We start from the raw sequence: 17767 nt of genomic DNA on the forward strand, positions 1-17767 counted from the left end.
TAAAGGAGTTGGGGACTATAGTTCAGTGATAAGTCACCTGCCAAGTACATGGGGAGTCTGGAGTTTAGTTCAATTGCTAACACAGCAGGAAAAAGAAAAGGGGAGGGAAACTCAAAATCATCTCTACAGATCCTTCATCTTTGCTTCTCTGACTCCATCACTGTGATAATACATTTTTGTTGTCTAGACCATGACTCCTGGAGCAGTCTAGTGCAGCCAGAGAGGAATCAGAAGCAGCAGGCCAGACAGTATAGTCATTTGTTACAGTAACCCACGTGCCTAAGCAGACTATACAACTAGGTATCAAGAATATGTTATTTAAAAATTATCCAGAAAGATAACAAATCTGGATTTCTCCCATTTTTCAGTTTTTGCTGCCATGCATAAAGGATGCAGATTCTGAGAAAATATAGACAACAACCCCTCCCAAAAGAGCAGAAGTGTTTGAAGAGTTTTAGGGGATAAATCCATTTAAGGTAGAAAAGTAACAGAATAGTCATAAAAGTTAAACATGCACCAGTGTTTTTTCATAAGTAGTTCAATCAAATTCACTCATTCAAGTACAGTCAAGTGTTATAAACAGATTAGCCAGAAAGATTCATGGCTCTCAATCTAGGAGAATCTGGGAACACGCACGCATGCACACACACACACACACACACACACACACACACACACACACGAGCGCACAGTATTAGTGATGTCAGTACACTTGTCTGCATGATAACTGTGATTTCTGGGCTCATGTCAGTTTCCCTCTGACATTTGTTATAAAATGTTGGGTTTCGACAATTATTTTTCAAAGTATAGGAGCATGGAATACCACTGGCTCCCTCCCACCAAAGGCTACTTCAGTTCTGAGGCACAATAAATCTAGACATGCCCTATACTGTGCTGAAGTTGGGCTGTTCTTTGTGACTAAGTTTCTCATTTCCACAACTTAGTGTATGAATGAGGGGAAAAGAAAAGAATTAAAAGAAAAAAGGAAGGAAAAGAAAAGAAAAAAAGACTACTCTTTGGAATGGTGGCGGAGAAAGTTTATTGTAGATAAAGGGAGATCATAGCCAGAGGCAGAGAAATCTGGAAGAGTCCAGAGTAGACTTGACCATGAACCACATGAAAATAGGGGCGGGAAGGAAAGGGAGAGGGGAGCGAGGGGAATAGGTGTAGCAGCCAAGAGGGCAAAAGATAAAAAAGAGTTAATCAAAATGGCTGGATTAGATAGAGAAGAGCCTCTGGTGGAAGGGCAGCCCAGTCCCTGGTTTAGAGAATTCAAGGTTAGAGGGTTGGGTATGCCAACCATAACAGGTAGTCCCATAAAGGGTAGGGTTGAGGGATGCTGAGAGAACCTGGAAGCCAGGTATTAAATAGGCACCTGAGCTATTAGTCCCAGGGTTTGAAACTTAACAGTGTGTAGTCTCCACCAGTGATGGGGTCTTCTCTCCTTGGGATTCTGATGACTTAGCTGTTGAAAAGCATCTTTATATATGAAGATGGAAATGGGGGTGGGGAGAGACAACTTGCTTACTATCCCCTCACTTAGAGAAGAATAAATTGGGGATTCTGGTTTGCCAGGCAATATCAACTGTTCTGGCCGTTCAGCACAAGCCAAGTCTCAGCACCTCAAGGAAACCAGGGGTTAACTCAACTGGTAACTGGCAAGAGATAAAAGAAAATCTTCCCTCCTTTGAGACTCTACAACGCTCTGCATTGAAGCCTAGATCTTTGGGTATTCCAGTGTGGGTGCTCAACAGGCAGACAACTGTAATTGTGAGACCTCAGGGTGCCGGGGTCTGTGCACCTCTTTCGCTTAAATAACAAACCAAACAACAACGCACACGCACACGCACACGCACACGCACACGCACACGCACACGCACACACACACACGATGCTAGTAGTAGCTCAGGAGGTTTGACTAACATTATAGCAGCCATCGCAGATTCCCTGAGGACTGGGGTCCCGGGACAACAGCTACAATGCACACTGCCTACCACAGGCCATTGCGGCTTCGCGTGGCCAGCATGACCCTCGTGAGTCGCAATAGGCCTGTGAAAGCAGCTGTGACCCCTGCGAGCCTCCGTAGAAGCGCGTCCTCAAGATGGCCTCTCGGGACCCCGTGGCGCCCCACTCCAGCGTCGCGCTCTGCGACAGTGCGGGGCCTAGAGACTGAGAGCTTTGGCTGCAGCTCCGCGCGCCGCTTCCGGGGATGGGCGTGGCTCCGCCCGGCCCCGCCCATCTCGGGCGGGCGCTCGGCCTCGTCCGTCCCCGCCCGTCAGTCCGCCCGGCGGGGCGGGCCGCAGACCCGGCCTGGGCAGCTGTACCGGGAACGCAGAACTGGGAGGCATCTGGCCGGCCATAGGGCCGGGACGCACAGGCGGCGGCACCATGTTCTCTCTCAAGCCTCCCAGACCCAGCTTCAGGTCCTACCTCCTGCCGCCGCCCCAGGTAAGCGCTCGGTGCTCCGCGGGTGGCTCGGGACACAGACGAGGCGCGGGCAAGCGCGCCTCCCGGGAGGCACGGGCGCAGTAGAAACTTGTAGAGCTCCGCGGCGGCCATTCTCTGGCCGAAGTCCTGAGGTCCCTAGTCCTGCCGGGTGACGAGATCTTAGGGACCGTCCCGAGCTGCATTTCTTTCCTTCCTTCGGGGCTGGGCACCGACCCTGCTGTGACTGCCAGATGGTTGCAGCGCTGTGGACACCTCGCGGAGCTTACCTGTCTAGTAGCTGTGAATTCCTGAAAGCGGCTTGGGCTGTTGTAAATATGTTTATTGTGAGGCTCTCAAGTCGATGAGTAGATCTTAAAACGATCTCTATTTGGACTTGAAATAGTTTTAAGTAGGGGATATATGTCTGTTGCATGTGTCACCACTTAGAAAATTCGCCGTAGTATCTTGTGACAGGGCGGTATTTGGATTTTGCTTTATTTTGTTCCTGTATTTCAGACTGACGATAAGATCAGTTCCGAACCGAAGATTAAAAAACTGGAGCCAGTCCTTTTGCCAGGTAAATTTCAGAATTTGAATGTGCTTTGGACTGAGATTGTATGGAATAGGATTGTGTAGTTATCTTTCCCTTTCTATTATTTTTAACTTTCTCCAGTTAAAAAAACTTAAGTGAGTAGAGAAAGAGTTGGCTAGACATAATTGATGTTTGTCTCGGAAAGTTTAAAGTACAATAGAATACTTTCAAGAGCACAACTACCTCATTTCTTTTCTGTTTTCTGAAAGGTTAGTTTTGAAAGAAATATCTAATTGCTTGGGTAGTGAAAGTTCTTTTGCTTTACAAATGTGTTACCACCTAATGAAATCATGATTAATAATCAAATCATCATTTTAATGTGTTTTGATAGTGTGAAAACATATCTGTGTCTCTAAGATAATGACAAAGCTTAGCAGACATTGACTTACTCTGTAATTGTCTTTTGAAGTTGTCAGCTGTCTGCAAATTTGCCTGTTTCAGTTTAGAACTTTGTTTCCCAGTAGAGACACTATTGACCTTTCCAGCTGGGCAATTCTTTGTTGTGGGAGGAGCTGTCCTGAGCTGACAGCCATCCCTACATCTTTGGCACCCCATCTTCTGTTAACTAGCCGTCATGTCCTCATGACATAACCAGAATGTCTCCAGGTATTGCCCCCCCCCTCTGTGTGTGTGTGTGTGTGTGTGTGTGTGTGTGTGTGTGTGTCATGAGTGTGCCTCTCAGGGTCATCCTCAGGTTGGAAATGACTTGTTAAGAACAAATGTACCTTAGATGGAGGCCTTACAAATAAAAGGAGGGATTCAAAGTCAACAGTTTTACAATGTAGACTACACTATTATTTGATTACTACTTTTGAGTTGTGTAGCAATTACTCAATAATTAAAGAAAAATCAGCTTTTTAATAAGATTATTGGGGCAAATATCCAGATATTTAGGAAGGCCTATCTATCTTAAGCTTAAACTATGATCAAATACCAGTTTTCTATGTCAGAAAAAAAATATCTCAAAATCATTAGTTAAATAAGATAGTTAAGACTTCACTGATAGTAACTTAACACATGTGGAAACTTACAAAACGCAGTAAGTCGAGGCGAACAGTTAAAACGCCAGCCTTTGGTTCTGTATGGTAGATGCCAACTCTTAAATATTCTTTTAGACTACTAGAGTGATATTTTTTCTGGCTTTTGTTAGTCTTTCACTCATGTTGACTAATGAGCCTTTTCTGCTCTTCCTGAGAGTGAGCTGAAGCAGTACTGAGTAACCCTTGCCCTCTGTCCATGCTCCATGTTGGTATTCACCGCTGTAGGCATTTTAGAGACAGCCAGGGAAGCAGTATGCGTGTTGACTGAGTGCCTGGGAGCTGTTGAACTTTGCCTTTACTTTGAACTGGACTGGTTCTTAGACAGCCAGTCCCCTCCTCAGCAATTCTGTGCTTTGACACTAAAACCAACATAGTTTTAGCTATAAATGCTCATGTTTTGTTTTTTTTTTAATTAGCTTTTAAACTTAAGCTGTGCTTAGGAAGAGTGTGAGTATGAATATGGTTGAAGAATTTTCTTAGTGAAGAATTAGTCTTTGAAATTACTAAATAATAATAATACATACCACCATTTCTGGGGAAGGTTTTAACCCCAGTTACTGAATGTGTGTTGTATACTTTTCTTGGAAATAACAGTGTCTTTTGTTCAATTGCCCGTTAAGAAACTTCCTGACCTGTATTAATTTTTCTTGCATGAAAGCTCATGTCACATTTAAACTACAGTTGCATGAATGAAAACACTGCTTGATGTCCAGTTTCTCTTTGCTCCTCATTTATCCCTCCAAAGACTAAGCTGATCCTGGATTGTAAAGTCTTGCCCCTGCCTAACCTCTGTTCTTACCATTGTGTGCTCACTTTCCCAATGCTCTTTGAGGTTGTGCTGTGGCTGAGCATCCCATTCTGGTCTTCTTTTCCTGCCTTAACTCTAATGTCAAATCTGCAGTTACTGCTAAAACCCCAGTTATATTTATTTCTTCAGCCTACAACATGGTCTCTACACACGTAATCTGGAAAACAAATAGGAAGTATTGTGATCTAACAGCCTAGACTAGGGTGATGAGGTTTGTAGCTCATGGTAGAGTATGTGCTTAACATGCTTAGCATGTACAAGTTCCCGCCACCACAAAAATGACAGCGAGCAAACCATAGAGACCTAAGCCAGGATAGCACTTTTTACTGAGGGCTTCGTTAATACAGGTCTGGCCTTCATTGCCATTGGGGGCAAGAGAAAACATTCTCAAGTCTCCCGTGGCTTTCTTTACCCAGGTACAAAGAACAAGAAGTAATTGTTCAGTGATATAGTATCATACACTATGTTTGGGCTTACTGCCTTAGGTCCAAGGATATCCTACTTTAGTTGCCTGAAGTTTGAACTTTTAATTCAATAAGCAGATGAAAATTAGAACACAAAATCAGTTGTTTACTTGTGTGCCTTGATCATGTGCTCCATTGGGCTTTAATGCCAAGTTTAAAATGCTCCCCATCATTTAGTAAGTAAAGGAAATTGAAGAAAATGATGAGTAATTGAATTCAGATTCTGATTTATGTTAGTAACTTTCAACTTTCCTGGTTCATGAAACTCTTTGAGTTGAGGATTGTATCAAATATAGCTTTGTGATCCTCATATCTGTTTTTGGATTTATTATTATTTTTATTAGTAACTTTTTAAAAATGTTAATCAAAGGCCTTGTAAGTTTGGTAATGCTCAATAACAAGATGCCCATACAATCAGAAGTGTAACCTAGATATACCAACTACCTTTGTCTGGTGGAGACATGTGAACATCCACCTCCATGTTTCTCTCTCTCTTTCTCTCTCTCTCTCTCTCTCTCTCTCTCTCTCTCTCTCTCTCATCTCCTAGCTCTTCCTTTTCCTCTCCTTACTCCTCCTACCTTAGCTCCTCCTACACATCACCCTTCCTGTTAAAAAAAAACAAAAAAACAAAAAACTTTTCTCTCAAAATACAGTCCTATGCAGTGCCTGAAAAGTGACATTGTGCTGACATTCACCGAGTAAATGACTGAACAGTAGGACCTCACCCTGCTTAAACTGTTACCTTAGGCGTGCCTGCATACAGATACCAACTCCTGGATTTAGGAGTAAGAGAAACACTGCTATTTCATGCTAGACATCTCAAGAGAATTACATCTGAACCTGTAATTGGAGTAAAGTACTGTGTCAGCTTAGCTACTGTCTGAGCTGGCATTCTCTTTGTCATTAGCTTGTTTTATAAATCCTATTCTCTTATTGTATAGATGTCACTCATTTCATGCTTTCAGAAACTAGAGAGTATTACTTTCAAGACTTTAACTCTTTATGTATTTATATATGGGAACATATGAAGACTACCCAGGTTTTATGTAGAAGGGAAAGGTTCCTGAAGTATAGTGAATCTGGATCACAACAGGGCCCTGAGGAGGTTCCAAGCTACCCTATCCAGACAAGTAGAAGGTTGTGATCTGATAAGTGGTTCTCAGATTCCTGGCAGGGCCTGGATGATGTTTGGGGCAATCTATCTATCTATCTATCTATCTATCTATCATCTATCTGATTGTCTAGCTTGGTCTCAAATCCTTGGGCTCAATGATCCCTTGGCCTTAGCTCCCAAGAGATGGCACTCCAGGCCACTTTGCTCAGTCTCAAGTAGTGTTTTTGTTAGGCCGTGGTCAAAAGAAGTTAGGAATATAGAGCTTTTTTTTTTTTTTTCATCAGTTTGAAGTTATTTGATTTAAAAATTGTGCTGAGATTACCTCCTAGTTTCTTTGATGTAGGATATGATCTTTTGCTAGATAAAAACAAGAAAAATGAAGTTGGCAAAATACGAAGTTAGTAACTCTGTTTTGGTCCCCCAATTTTTTTTTTTTTTTTTTTTTTTTTTTTTATGTATAGACATGGTTTGGAATGTAAACTAGAAACTGCAGGATGAGATTATTGTCAGTACAGTTTAGTGAGCATTGTGCAGAGATATGCAGACTTTGTCTGTATAGGTGGCCTTCCATCATCTTTCATAATGTGTCTCCTTTTGACAAATTGTTCTATCCCAACTCTACCCAGTCACAGCACAGCCTGCTCCCACATATGTCCAGTTTCATACTAAGGAAGGCTTTTGGTAGTACTACCTGTACTGCAGATCCAGAAAACCCATGGCAACGAATGAAGAACACCGAGGGGATAGCATGACAGTGCTTAGGCCTTTGGGCTTTATTGTCCTTGATATCCAGCTAACACAGAGCCACAGAATTTCCTTGTTGCTAACCTTGCTCCAGGCATGCTTCTGATACCTGAGCTCACATCCTTGGCTGATATACCTACCCTATAGGTCAATCCTCACAACAGCCCTGTCAGGCAAGGTACTAACTTGTCTTCATGTGACAGGTGAGAGAATTCCTAGCAAGAATTCAGGAAGCTGCCCAGTGTTGCATAACTTGCAAAGGCAGAGGGTCTGTTGTGCCTGACTCCCATATGGTGCTGATAGACACTAACAGCATGGCCCACCTAGCTACACTGGTGACTTTCACATACAGATTTAGGCTTTGAAACTGTGGAGGGCAGATGGAATTCTAGTCAAAAGAAAATTCTCTAGTGACATGAAAAGAGCCATGTCTTCAGCTCTGCTTTTCTCACAACAGTGACAGATTTTGACCCAGCTTAAGGAAGAACTTTCAATTTCAGCTGCCAGAAAGTGGAATGTCTTAAGTGGCAGCGATTTCCTGTTGCTGGCCTTGCTGAGGAGTGGCTGGTAGAGTGCCCGCTGCTTCGTGTTTGGGATGTAAGATTCACAGAGCGTAAGGCTCCATGGCCTTTGCTCTCCTTGCTCCCCGAGGTGGGATCTTTTTATAAGCATCCTGGAGGTGGGAGGGAGAAGATTGAAATGCAGTGACTAACTATAATGGATTGCTTTGTTCAGCAGGTATGGAATGTGAGCCAGTGTTGCTTGGCAGAGGGTTTTTGTTTGTTTTTGTTTGGGGAAGGTGGTGGGGCAGGTAGATTCTGCCCTTACACAATTTCTGATCTTTGGGGAAATTGCTGGAAAGGATAACAACGGTTGTGAGGGCTCAGGATAGTCACCTAAGTCAGATTTGGGGCTCACCGTGGACTGTCAGCAAGCTTTCCCAGGAAATGTTTGTGATCTGAATTTTGAGTGTCAGCTAAGCCTAGGCTGCTGTTCTGAAAGCCCTGTGTCAGCTCAGCTCATTCTTCCCCTTGCCTAATACAAAACCAACAGCACTTCAGTTACAGAGATTAGTTGGTAGGTTGATAACATATGCCCTAATTATCTCATGTCTTGTAGTCAGATCAGGGCATCCACAAAGCTGGTTTTTTACATATTCATTATTTGGGCCCTTCGGATATTGTTCTGTCTTCTGCCTCACCCTAAGTCTCATTTCCTCTGTTGGGTTGTAAGTCACTCTCTGGCAAAACATAAAACAAACTGTTTTTTAAAGAGCTCATGTAATACCCGTTCAAAGATGGTTTCCTAGATGACAGACTGAGTTTGGCTGGATTTTACTTCCACGGTACTGGAATATCAAGCTTGACCATCACCTGGAGGCATGTGTCTACAGCTGTCCATTTCTTATGCTCCTGCTAAGTACCTCAGACCAGCATGATGCTAACTCCTCATACAGTCTTCCCACTGGTGCTTAAACGCTTGCTTAGCTTCTTAAATAAGCTCTACCTTACTAACTTGTGTGATCTCAGGTACTGATGTTTGCTTCAGTCAGTTTGGCTCTTTGCTGCCTCCTAGATACTTTATTCATTATTTGGGTCTTTGTTACTGTGACCACACACTCTGTACTGTCACTTTCCTGTTCATTACTTCATCCTGGTCCTTTCCTAAGATCTGCACTGGAACCCTGGTTCTGCCCCCACTGTGTGCTGCTCCCACTGTGTGCTGCCCTTACTGGGTGTTGCCCTTACTGGGTATGATGCCTGATGATAGGCCTTTTGTGTGTGTGTGTATGTGTGTGTGTTATGTGTGCCCTGTAGGGTCACCACTAGTGGCAGCATCACACAGTTTGTTTACCTAATACATAGATCAGACCTGCAGTTACAACTTAGAAAACTAGGATGAATGACCAGTGACAGCTCATCCCATACTATCTTTTAGTGTGTAAGCCCCATGCCTAGGGAAGCCTTTCTGTATCAGGGAACTGGGATAAATTGGTCCCCCTGTTTTAAGCCATGTCCTGAATTACAGAAGATTTTTCCATGAACTATTTTCTAGACTGCAATTTATGGAGAATTTTATTTCTATTTACCAGACATACCTTTTTAATTGTATGAGGAATCAAAACCAACAGACACAATTTTTTTGTTCTTGGAGATTAAAGTTTCCCTTCCCTATACCATTTGGAAACTATTCTGTTTGCATTTCTTTTCTCTCTCTCTCTCTTTTTTTCTGTAAAGTGCCACACAATAAATGTAGGTTTTCTGGGCTAAGTCTATGTTACAAATACTCAGTCTTGCCCTTGTCCTATGAAACAGCCAAAAGTAGCACAAGAGTAAAATTCAATATAAGAGTATTTACAGAGGCATCTGTGTAGCCCAGGGGCCGTGGTTTACCATCCCATGGAGCCATCACCCACAAATGCCCTTCTTTTGTCTCAGCCTCACTGCATTTGCAGGTGCATGTCTTATTCCTGCTGCATAGGTAGGAATCCAGTGGCTGCAGAAGGGCTGTTGTGGGGCTGAAGAGAGATGGGCAGGTGGATAGGTGGATGGATGGATGGATGGATGGATGGATGGATGGATGGATGGACAGGTAGATGGACAGAATGAATGAATGAGTGAGTGAGTGAGTGAGTGAATTGGCAGATGATATTAGCTCAGCCACCGTGTCCTAGTCCATAAGCCCTTTCTCCATTTCTTACTAGGAGTGCTTCTGCTTCCCTTCTTAGGAAATCCTACAGTGTGACTTGATTTTGTTGTTTTAAAGGTTTTTATTTGAGTGTAACATGCATGCAAATACGAATGAATCAGACACAGTGCCGCTCTTGACTTTCTGTAGCATTGTTTTCAGAGTCCTAGTTCAGGTACATTAATTGAGGAGTGGGCAATATGAGTTTGAGTTACAAAAAGTGACTTTTCTCTGCAGTAGAAATAATTAGTTCAGTTATGTAAGTCTTAAAATTGGCAAGTCTTGGGCTGGAGAGATGGCTCAGTGGTTAAGAGCACTGACTGCTCTTCCAGAGGTCCTGAGTTCAATTCCCAGCAACCACATGGTGGCTCATAACCATCTGTAATGGGATCCGATGCCCTCTTTGGTGTGTCTGAAGGTAGCCACAACGTACTCATATACATTAAATAAATTAATAAATCTTAAAAAAACAACAAAAAAATTGGCAATTAAGACTGGGGAAAGTGGTTGACTATTCAATAGCCCAGATTGTGATAAGGCAAGTGATAAGCTCACTGTGGAAGGAACTGGAGAAAATTTCATTTGTTTTTCATTAGAATGTAGTTAGGAACAACAATGAGTCTTTAATTCAATGTTGGTACTTGTTCCAGGTCACTACAACACATGTACAGTTATCAAAGTTTGTAGAAACAGGACAGAAGGCTTTTGTGGCTGGTATCTGTGGAATCAGCCAACTCTTGGTGCAAATCTTCTAATCATGGGTACTGAACATGCAGAGTTGTGTTCTTGTCCTTATTCCCTGAAGACTGTGTAGCACTTACATTTACTAGATACTTGAAGTCATTCAGAATGCTTTAAAGACTGTGAGTAAGTTGTATGCAATGGCTCACCATGTATATAAGGAACTTTATGTTCATGAGGTCTGAGAACCAATGCCCCATGGGTGCTGAGGGACACTTGCTAAGTTTCACATTTATTTCTGGTTTTAAAGTCTTAGGAGTATAAAAGTGATTTAACCTTTTGTGTGCCAAGTGCCTTGCCTGATCTTTGTAGTAGAGAAAACATCTGCCCTCCTTTCATATAGACTTTAAAGAATCAATCAGGACAAGCACTGAGGAGCCACCAATCCTAGATTATAATATTCCCTGTGTGTTGGGGGACAGTTGTGGCAGTTCTGTGATTACTTCTGCCTTGTGTACCCAAACAGTCCTCATCTTCCAACTCAGTGGCTGCAGGACCAGAAGAATTACTGGTCCTGCTCCACTCACAGCAGCTTGAGTTCCAGGGCCGCTGATTGTCTGCTGGGAATGTCCTTCACTCACATTAAAAACTAAGATAGAGAGAACATTGGGCTTACTAGAGGAATAGAGTTAGGAAGTTTGGTGGTTTATTTCTTGGTTTGTTTTGTTATTGATCTAACCTAGGGTCTTTGTGCATGCTCTAACACCTAGCTGTGTCCCCAGCTGTTGCATTTTAGGGACAGTCTCACTGTGTACTCAGGCTAGTCTTGAACTCTGGATCCTTCTGCCTTTGCCTCCTTTGTGCTGGGTTACACCACCACATCTGATTCAGTGAGATGGTTATAAGTAATTTATGCTTTTATCCACTCAGATCGCTGATTTTATTTCTTTTCTGTAAACCAGAGGCACTGAATTGATTTCAGTTCTTTATTTAACACTTTCTTAACAGATACCAACATGTAGTGGTAGATGCTTTTGTATGCACTGCAGTTTCAACACAATGTCTGTTTCCTACCACCTTTGGATATATAATCCTGAGTGAGGCAAGCATGAACTTAAAAAGTAAACGTGTGTCAAGTTGTAGCTGTGATGAGCAGTGCAGTTAATTACAAGTATATAGTGCTGTGATTAGGGAGACTTAATCTAGGCAGGAAGATTTATTTTAAGGCATTCTTTAGCACAGTCACTGTCTGAAAGAAAGAATCTTCAAAGACCCATAAATGGAAGCAGTGTGGTATATAAAGGGGTTCATAGAAGGCCACTGTAGCTGCAGCGGGAGGGTGAGGAGGACAGCTGAGCAGGACTTGGCATTCAGGGCCTTAAGCCATGTGAAAGAAGCTTGTATTCAGGATGGAAATTTTCTCAAGTGATTTGAGCCAGGAATTTTGACATGAGTGTATGAATTAAATCCTCAAGTAAATATTAGTGGCTGTTCTTAAAATTAGCCTTATGAATTTTTAAGAGCGTTGAGTAAAATTTATTCATTGTCACACACTTTATTGTTAACATTTTTGTTGGAGAGGATTGTTTTGAGACTAAAGTTCCATTCTTCATGAATGAGGTGTTTGGGAATTGTCAGCAAACAGGTTCTGGGCATCATTCTGAAAACAATTTCCTGATAATAGAAAGTACAAAACAGATTGTATTCTGGCTTTCTGCCATTGACCAAAGAGGCTGATAGCTTAAAATGTGCCTTGTCTGATTGTATTGTAGATCTTAAATGATGATCACGTTGTAAATGCCTTTCGAGAAATTACTTTTTCCAAAAGCATAGGAGAGCTCTTGCTGAGGTTTCTAATATTTGTTTTTCCAGTCTTTTCTTTTAACTCAAGCTTGATTTTAAAGTTTTATTGTTTACTCTGTTACAGTTTGAGTGCAAGGTTTTATGAAGTATACTTTAAAGCAGATAAAACTGGATGCTGGTTCTTGTTCCTTACAAAATGATCAAAGACATGAATGTTAGTGAGTGTCACATATTAATAAACCCAGATTTTCATCACAACAGTCTCAGGAATGCCTTGAGACAGGCTAACTAGAGGCAGCAGAGGAGCTGAGGCCACCTTGCTGGTTCTGTTGGCTTAGACCCCAGAGCTTTCTGGGCCTCATTCTGTACCGTACCCCAGAGCCCACGAATGCCACAGCCTGTGGATGCTCCTTTTCACAAACATTCTTTCAGCCACCAGCAGCCATGAAGTCCCACAGTGGTTTCTGGGATTGTCAGTGTATTGTTTGGCTCACTGTGACTTTTTTGTTCTTTTTTTCTAGGAGAAATTGTTGTAAATGAAGTCAATTTTGTGAGAAAATGCATCGCAACAGACACGAGTCAGTATGATTTGTGGGGAAAGTTGATATGCAGTAACTTCAAAATTTCCTTTATTACAGATGACCCAATGCCATTACAGGTATTTACTTGTATACTGTTTAATTATGTTAAGGCTTTAACTATAAACAGAATATACTATTATATAAATAAAAGATTTTGAAAATGATAAAAATCATCAACAAACCATTAATGTTGAAAATATACTCTATAAATAGAGGAATTGATAGACATAGCACAATTTTGGACACAAATCTGTGTGGGTAGACAAGGGGTGACAGATCTGGGAGGAGTTGAGGGAGGGATGAATATGACCAAAATACATTGTACAAAACTTTTAAAGAACTAATAAAAATAATTTTAAAAATCAAAATATAGTGAAGGAGAACGTCACAACTTTGCTTGAGGAATAGGGAGAGTGGGTTTTGTGATTGTTGGTTTGTTTCCCTTTGGTGTAATATTAGAGACCAGATGAGGGTCTTTGTACATGCTCTGCTACTGGGCTACGGCCCCACTCTACAGAATCTCCCTGTATAGTTCAGGCTGCCTTTGAAGTCTTGATCTTCCTGTCTCTACCTCTCAAGTATTTGATTAAACCTCATATTAAGTTTAGTGAGATGGCTTTAAGTCACTTTGCTTTATTTGTTCTCTAGGATTATTGGTTATATATCTTTTTCAATAGGGGAGTTATGTTTTTCTTCATTTTTAGAAATGTATCTAAAAATATTCTTTTGACTAATCATGAGAAAAACTTAGTTATTTGGCATATGATATTGTAAATGGTGAACATTTTACTGATTTATTTGTTTGCTTGGTTTTTTTTAACCAATTAGCTCTTTTCTCCAGAAACTTAAGTTCTACTTTCTAGTGTATAATAAGAGTGAAAAAAAATGGTAAATGTTTCTTTAATAACCCAAGCATTTCTTTGAGAGCTCTATTTGTACTTTATTTCATGTAGTCATTCACTAGTTTTTCAACATTTTCTGTATATTCATATATGTATCAATCTCTTGAATTATATTTAGACTAAGCTTAGGGCATTGACAATGATTTGTATGCAGGGATAGTAGCTCATCTCATGTAGATGCGAGTTTCCCTCTGCTTCTGGCCTCATTGAAGGATCTCTGGCCGCAGACTTCATTTAGTGAGCAGGGAAACCTATACCTGGAGTAGCTTAAATCCAGAACCAGTGACCGATCAACCAGTGCTCTACCGACAGCAGTTAGGGCTTTAGTATGAAATCGATGAGGAAGTATTTTTAGGAGGCATAAACAGTGGGCCTGCACTCACCAAAAGCTTTCTTTACTTCTTACTGTTTACTGGCTATCACGCACCCCAGGCTGGCTTCACGCTCCATATGTAGTTGAGAATGACCTTGAACTTCTGATCCTTTTGCCCCTACCTCCTGAATCCTGGGATTACAAATGTGTTCCACTTTGCCAGAATATTATGTGTTGCTGAGAATCAAACCCAGGACTTCTCCCTACATCCCCAGCCCCAAAGCTTTTCCTAAGGTTATTGTACTTGGAAAACTGAGGCAGGAGAATCACAGTTTTAAGGTGAACTGGAGCAAGACCCTATCCCAAAACAAAACAAATCTTTAAAAAAAATATATAGTGATCATTATGCTCTAGAAAGTCAATTCCCACACTAACTCTGTATCATAAAAGTAAAATATGATTTTATTCCTTAAAATCTGATGATCTAAGAGCCTCCTTTCTTTCATTATTTTGTGACAGATTCATCTAAAACTAGGTATGCACTTGTTTGCCTATAAACTAATTTGTCACGTTACATCTCTCGGATATTATAATAGCATTGGTGGTATATATTTTAATTTCCTTCTGTTAGAATAAAAGTGTAGGAGCTAGTTATGGTGACCTATGCCTATAATCCTAGCACTCAGGCAACCGAGGCTAAAGAGTTGTCAGGAGTTAAAAAGACATCCTGGAATACCTGGTGAAACCCTGTCTCAAAAATCACAACATATGGCCAGGCGGTGGTGGTGCATGCCTTTAATCCCAGCACTCGGGAGGCAGAGGCAGGCGGATTTCTGAGATCGAGGCCAGCCTGGTCTACAGAGTGAGTTCCAGGACAGCCAGGACTACACAGAGAAACCCTGTCTCGGAAAAACAAACAAACAAACAAACCGAAAAAAAAATCACAACACATATTCTCTACCTCTGCTTCCGACTGACCTGTGCCATCAGATGCATTTCCTTTGGATAGTTCTTGCTGCACAGCAAAGGTTTTTGTGCTCCTTGGCAATAGTATATTGAATTTTTTTTATCACATTAAACATAAGGCTTGTTATTACCATTTTGATGCTATTGAGAAAAGAATTCATATGAATATCATTTTTTTTTTATTTCAGAAATTCCATTACAGAAACCTTCTTCTTGGAGAACATGATGTCCCTTTGACATGTATTGAACAGATTGTCACAGGTATGTAGTATTCTGCACGTGCTCATGTTATAGCTACGTGTATAGAATAGCCTTAGCTACTTGGGAGGCTGAGGTAGAAGGGTCACTTGAGTTCCAAAGCTCAAGTCTGGCCTGGGAAGCCATTTCATAAAATGAGAATGAGATCATTTCATAAAATGGAATGGGTCTCTAAAAGTTGATTGAAATCCAGAACTATTTTTTAAAGGGCCATATAGTCTCAAATATTTGAGTTGGAATTTATTTCTGTAGATTCACTTTTATATTTAGTCCCTTTTAAGTCCCAAGAGCTTAACTGAGAAGTCAAGAAATTTTTGTAAAATGGAGACACAATTTTTTTAGTTTATAAATTGTGTTCTCTTTTTAATTAAAAATTAAAAGTCATTAAGTGTATCATTGCAAAGGCACTCTACAATATCTCCAAAATCAAAGTTAGAACCAACCTTCCAAAGGTCTAGGACCACAGGCAGCTATGAAAAGGCAGGACCCTAGCGGTGCTGTCTGCTCCAGCAATGGCGGCTTAGTGCTCATCTCTGCTAGGAAACTGTTTAGACATGCTAAAGAGCACCAGGAAAGAACTTTGTCACTCTTTTCTTCTTCTTCAGTGAATGACCACAAGAGGAAACAGAAAGTCCTAGGTCCCAACCAGAAGCTGAAATTCAACCCAACAGAATTAATTATTTATTGTAAAGATTTCCGAATTGTCAGATTTCGTTTTGATGAGTCGGGTCCTGAAAGTGCCAAAAAGGTAATGCTGTGAGGCTTCATCGATTCTGAATTCTATACCATTTTACTGTTTTTAATCAGTGAAAGTTGCTTTTAAAATATAAGTATGTTTCATTTCATTCATGTGTTGTGTATATACATACATGCACACATGTGGATGTCTGAGGGCCAATTACTGTAGGTGGGCTTTCTTTCTACCATGAGAGTCCTAAGGGTAGAATTCAAGTCCTGAAGTGTAGCTGCAAGCACCCTTACCTTCTGAAGCCTCTCGTGGCCCTGTGTGCATGTCTGATTGCTTAGGATTTTTAGGGGAAATTATTATTAACTATCTCTTTAAGTAAAACTGAAGCCAAACATATTAAAGTAACCATTTTCCTGTATAAGTTCATAGCTACTTTAAAGCAATCTGGGTACTTTTCTTAATAGCTATTAAGATATTAAAGACTCATATAGAAATGAGTATATTTTCTCCTTTATGACCACCACCAGCCAGTTCCTTTCTTGGTTAAAAAAAAAATTGAAAAGTTGGAGATCTGTAATCGTTTCAATTAGTGAGGCTTTTATTTTAAGATCAGAATTTTGTGAACAAGTGGAAGGTAGACTCTGGCTTCATAAGGATTGGGTAAATGGGTAGGTGTAGGAGAGCCTAATGATTATTAGTGGGTTAAAGAAACCTTAATGAATCATTTGAAATAAGTGCTGGAGGGGCAGCCTTTAATTGGCCAATGCCCCCCTTGACTTCTGGGGGGATGTTTCATAGTTACTAGTTGAGTAAAAGTCAAGAGCAGAAACCATTTCTTGGGTTCCTTATTTTAGCTTTGCCAATTGAATGAAGCTGGTAGACCACCTTCCCCTCTGTTGAGTCTGATGCAGAGGACATGGAAAGCTGAGAGAATTCCCCGGAGAAAGTCTGCTCCCCTGTAGCAGGGACAGAGCAGCAGTGTCCTTCCTGATGGGCTAGGACTGAAGCTGGCTTACCATGGGTGCATTTGTTTTCCATGCTCAGTAGGCTGCAGGAAAATTCCTGTTGTTGCCAGTTAAGGCTGTCAGAAGTATCTCAAGGCAGCTGGTGTCTTCACATCCTTTGGGGAGGAGGTAGGTTTGTGGAACACAGGCATGAGATAGCTATCTAAGAGTGTATGGCTGCTGGTACTATGACCTGGACTGACAGCAGTGTGTCTGAGCAAATGTTTTTATCCACAGTCGACATAACCATCTATTATGAACATTCAACTTGGTAACTTTAAGTGTCTTCTCAGTGGTTGGATTCTGCTATTTGTGATTTTGGCATTTTACATTCAGTGTGCCTGTTCTTATGTAGAAAGACTTAAGACTGACTAAGTAGAACACTGCATGTAAAATATTTAGCCAAGTCACTTCTTAGACTTAAGTATATGCTCATAATTTCATTGCCCACAGAAGCTAGAAGCAATGAAAACTTCATTGCTATGATGTGCAGCTTGTTGAGAGTAGGGTTACCACAGGACTCATGAGATCAAGATAGAGTGTTTTACCTTGAAATCCAGAGATGGCCTAATTTTCTTTCAGAAAGTTTAAAGCTCTCCCACTCTTAGTATATTTTTCAGATGAAGAATTTAGTGAATGGAAGTCATAATTATTAGGGTTGTTCTAGAGCACTTGTTGGTTATGTTTTGGTGTG

The 17767-nt window shown here is 41.1% G+C and overlaps 1 protein-coding gene across 1 annotated transcript in view; it reads left to right on the forward strand.

The window, feature by feature from the left end:
• The first annotated feature begins 2262 nt into the window (after nucleotides 1-2262).
• Nucleotides 2263-17767, forward strand: part of Mtmr10 (myotubularin related protein 10) — a 43577-nt gene continuing 28072 nt past the window's right edge. The window contains exons 1-5 of the mRNA XM_034497796.2: nucleotides 2263-2448; nucleotides 2944-3004; nucleotides 12883-13019; nucleotides 15312-15384; nucleotides 15987-16129. Of these exons, the coding sequence (XP_034353687.1) occupies nucleotides 2389-2448; nucleotides 2944-3004; nucleotides 12883-13019; nucleotides 15312-15384; nucleotides 15987-16129 (474 nt within the window). The 5' untranslated portion in view covers nucleotides 2263-2388. The remainder of the gene's footprint in view (nucleotides 2449-2943; nucleotides 3005-12882; nucleotides 13020-15311; nucleotides 15385-15986; nucleotides 16130-17767) is intronic.

The sequence above is a fragment of the Arvicanthis niloticus genome, chromosome 1 (genome assembly GCF_011762505.2).
Source record: "Arvicanthis niloticus isolate mArvNil1 chromosome 1, mArvNil1.pat.X, whole genome shotgun sequence".
Lineage (NCBI taxonomy): Eukaryota > Metazoa > Chordata > Mammalia > Rodentia > Muridae > Arvicanthis > Arvicanthis niloticus.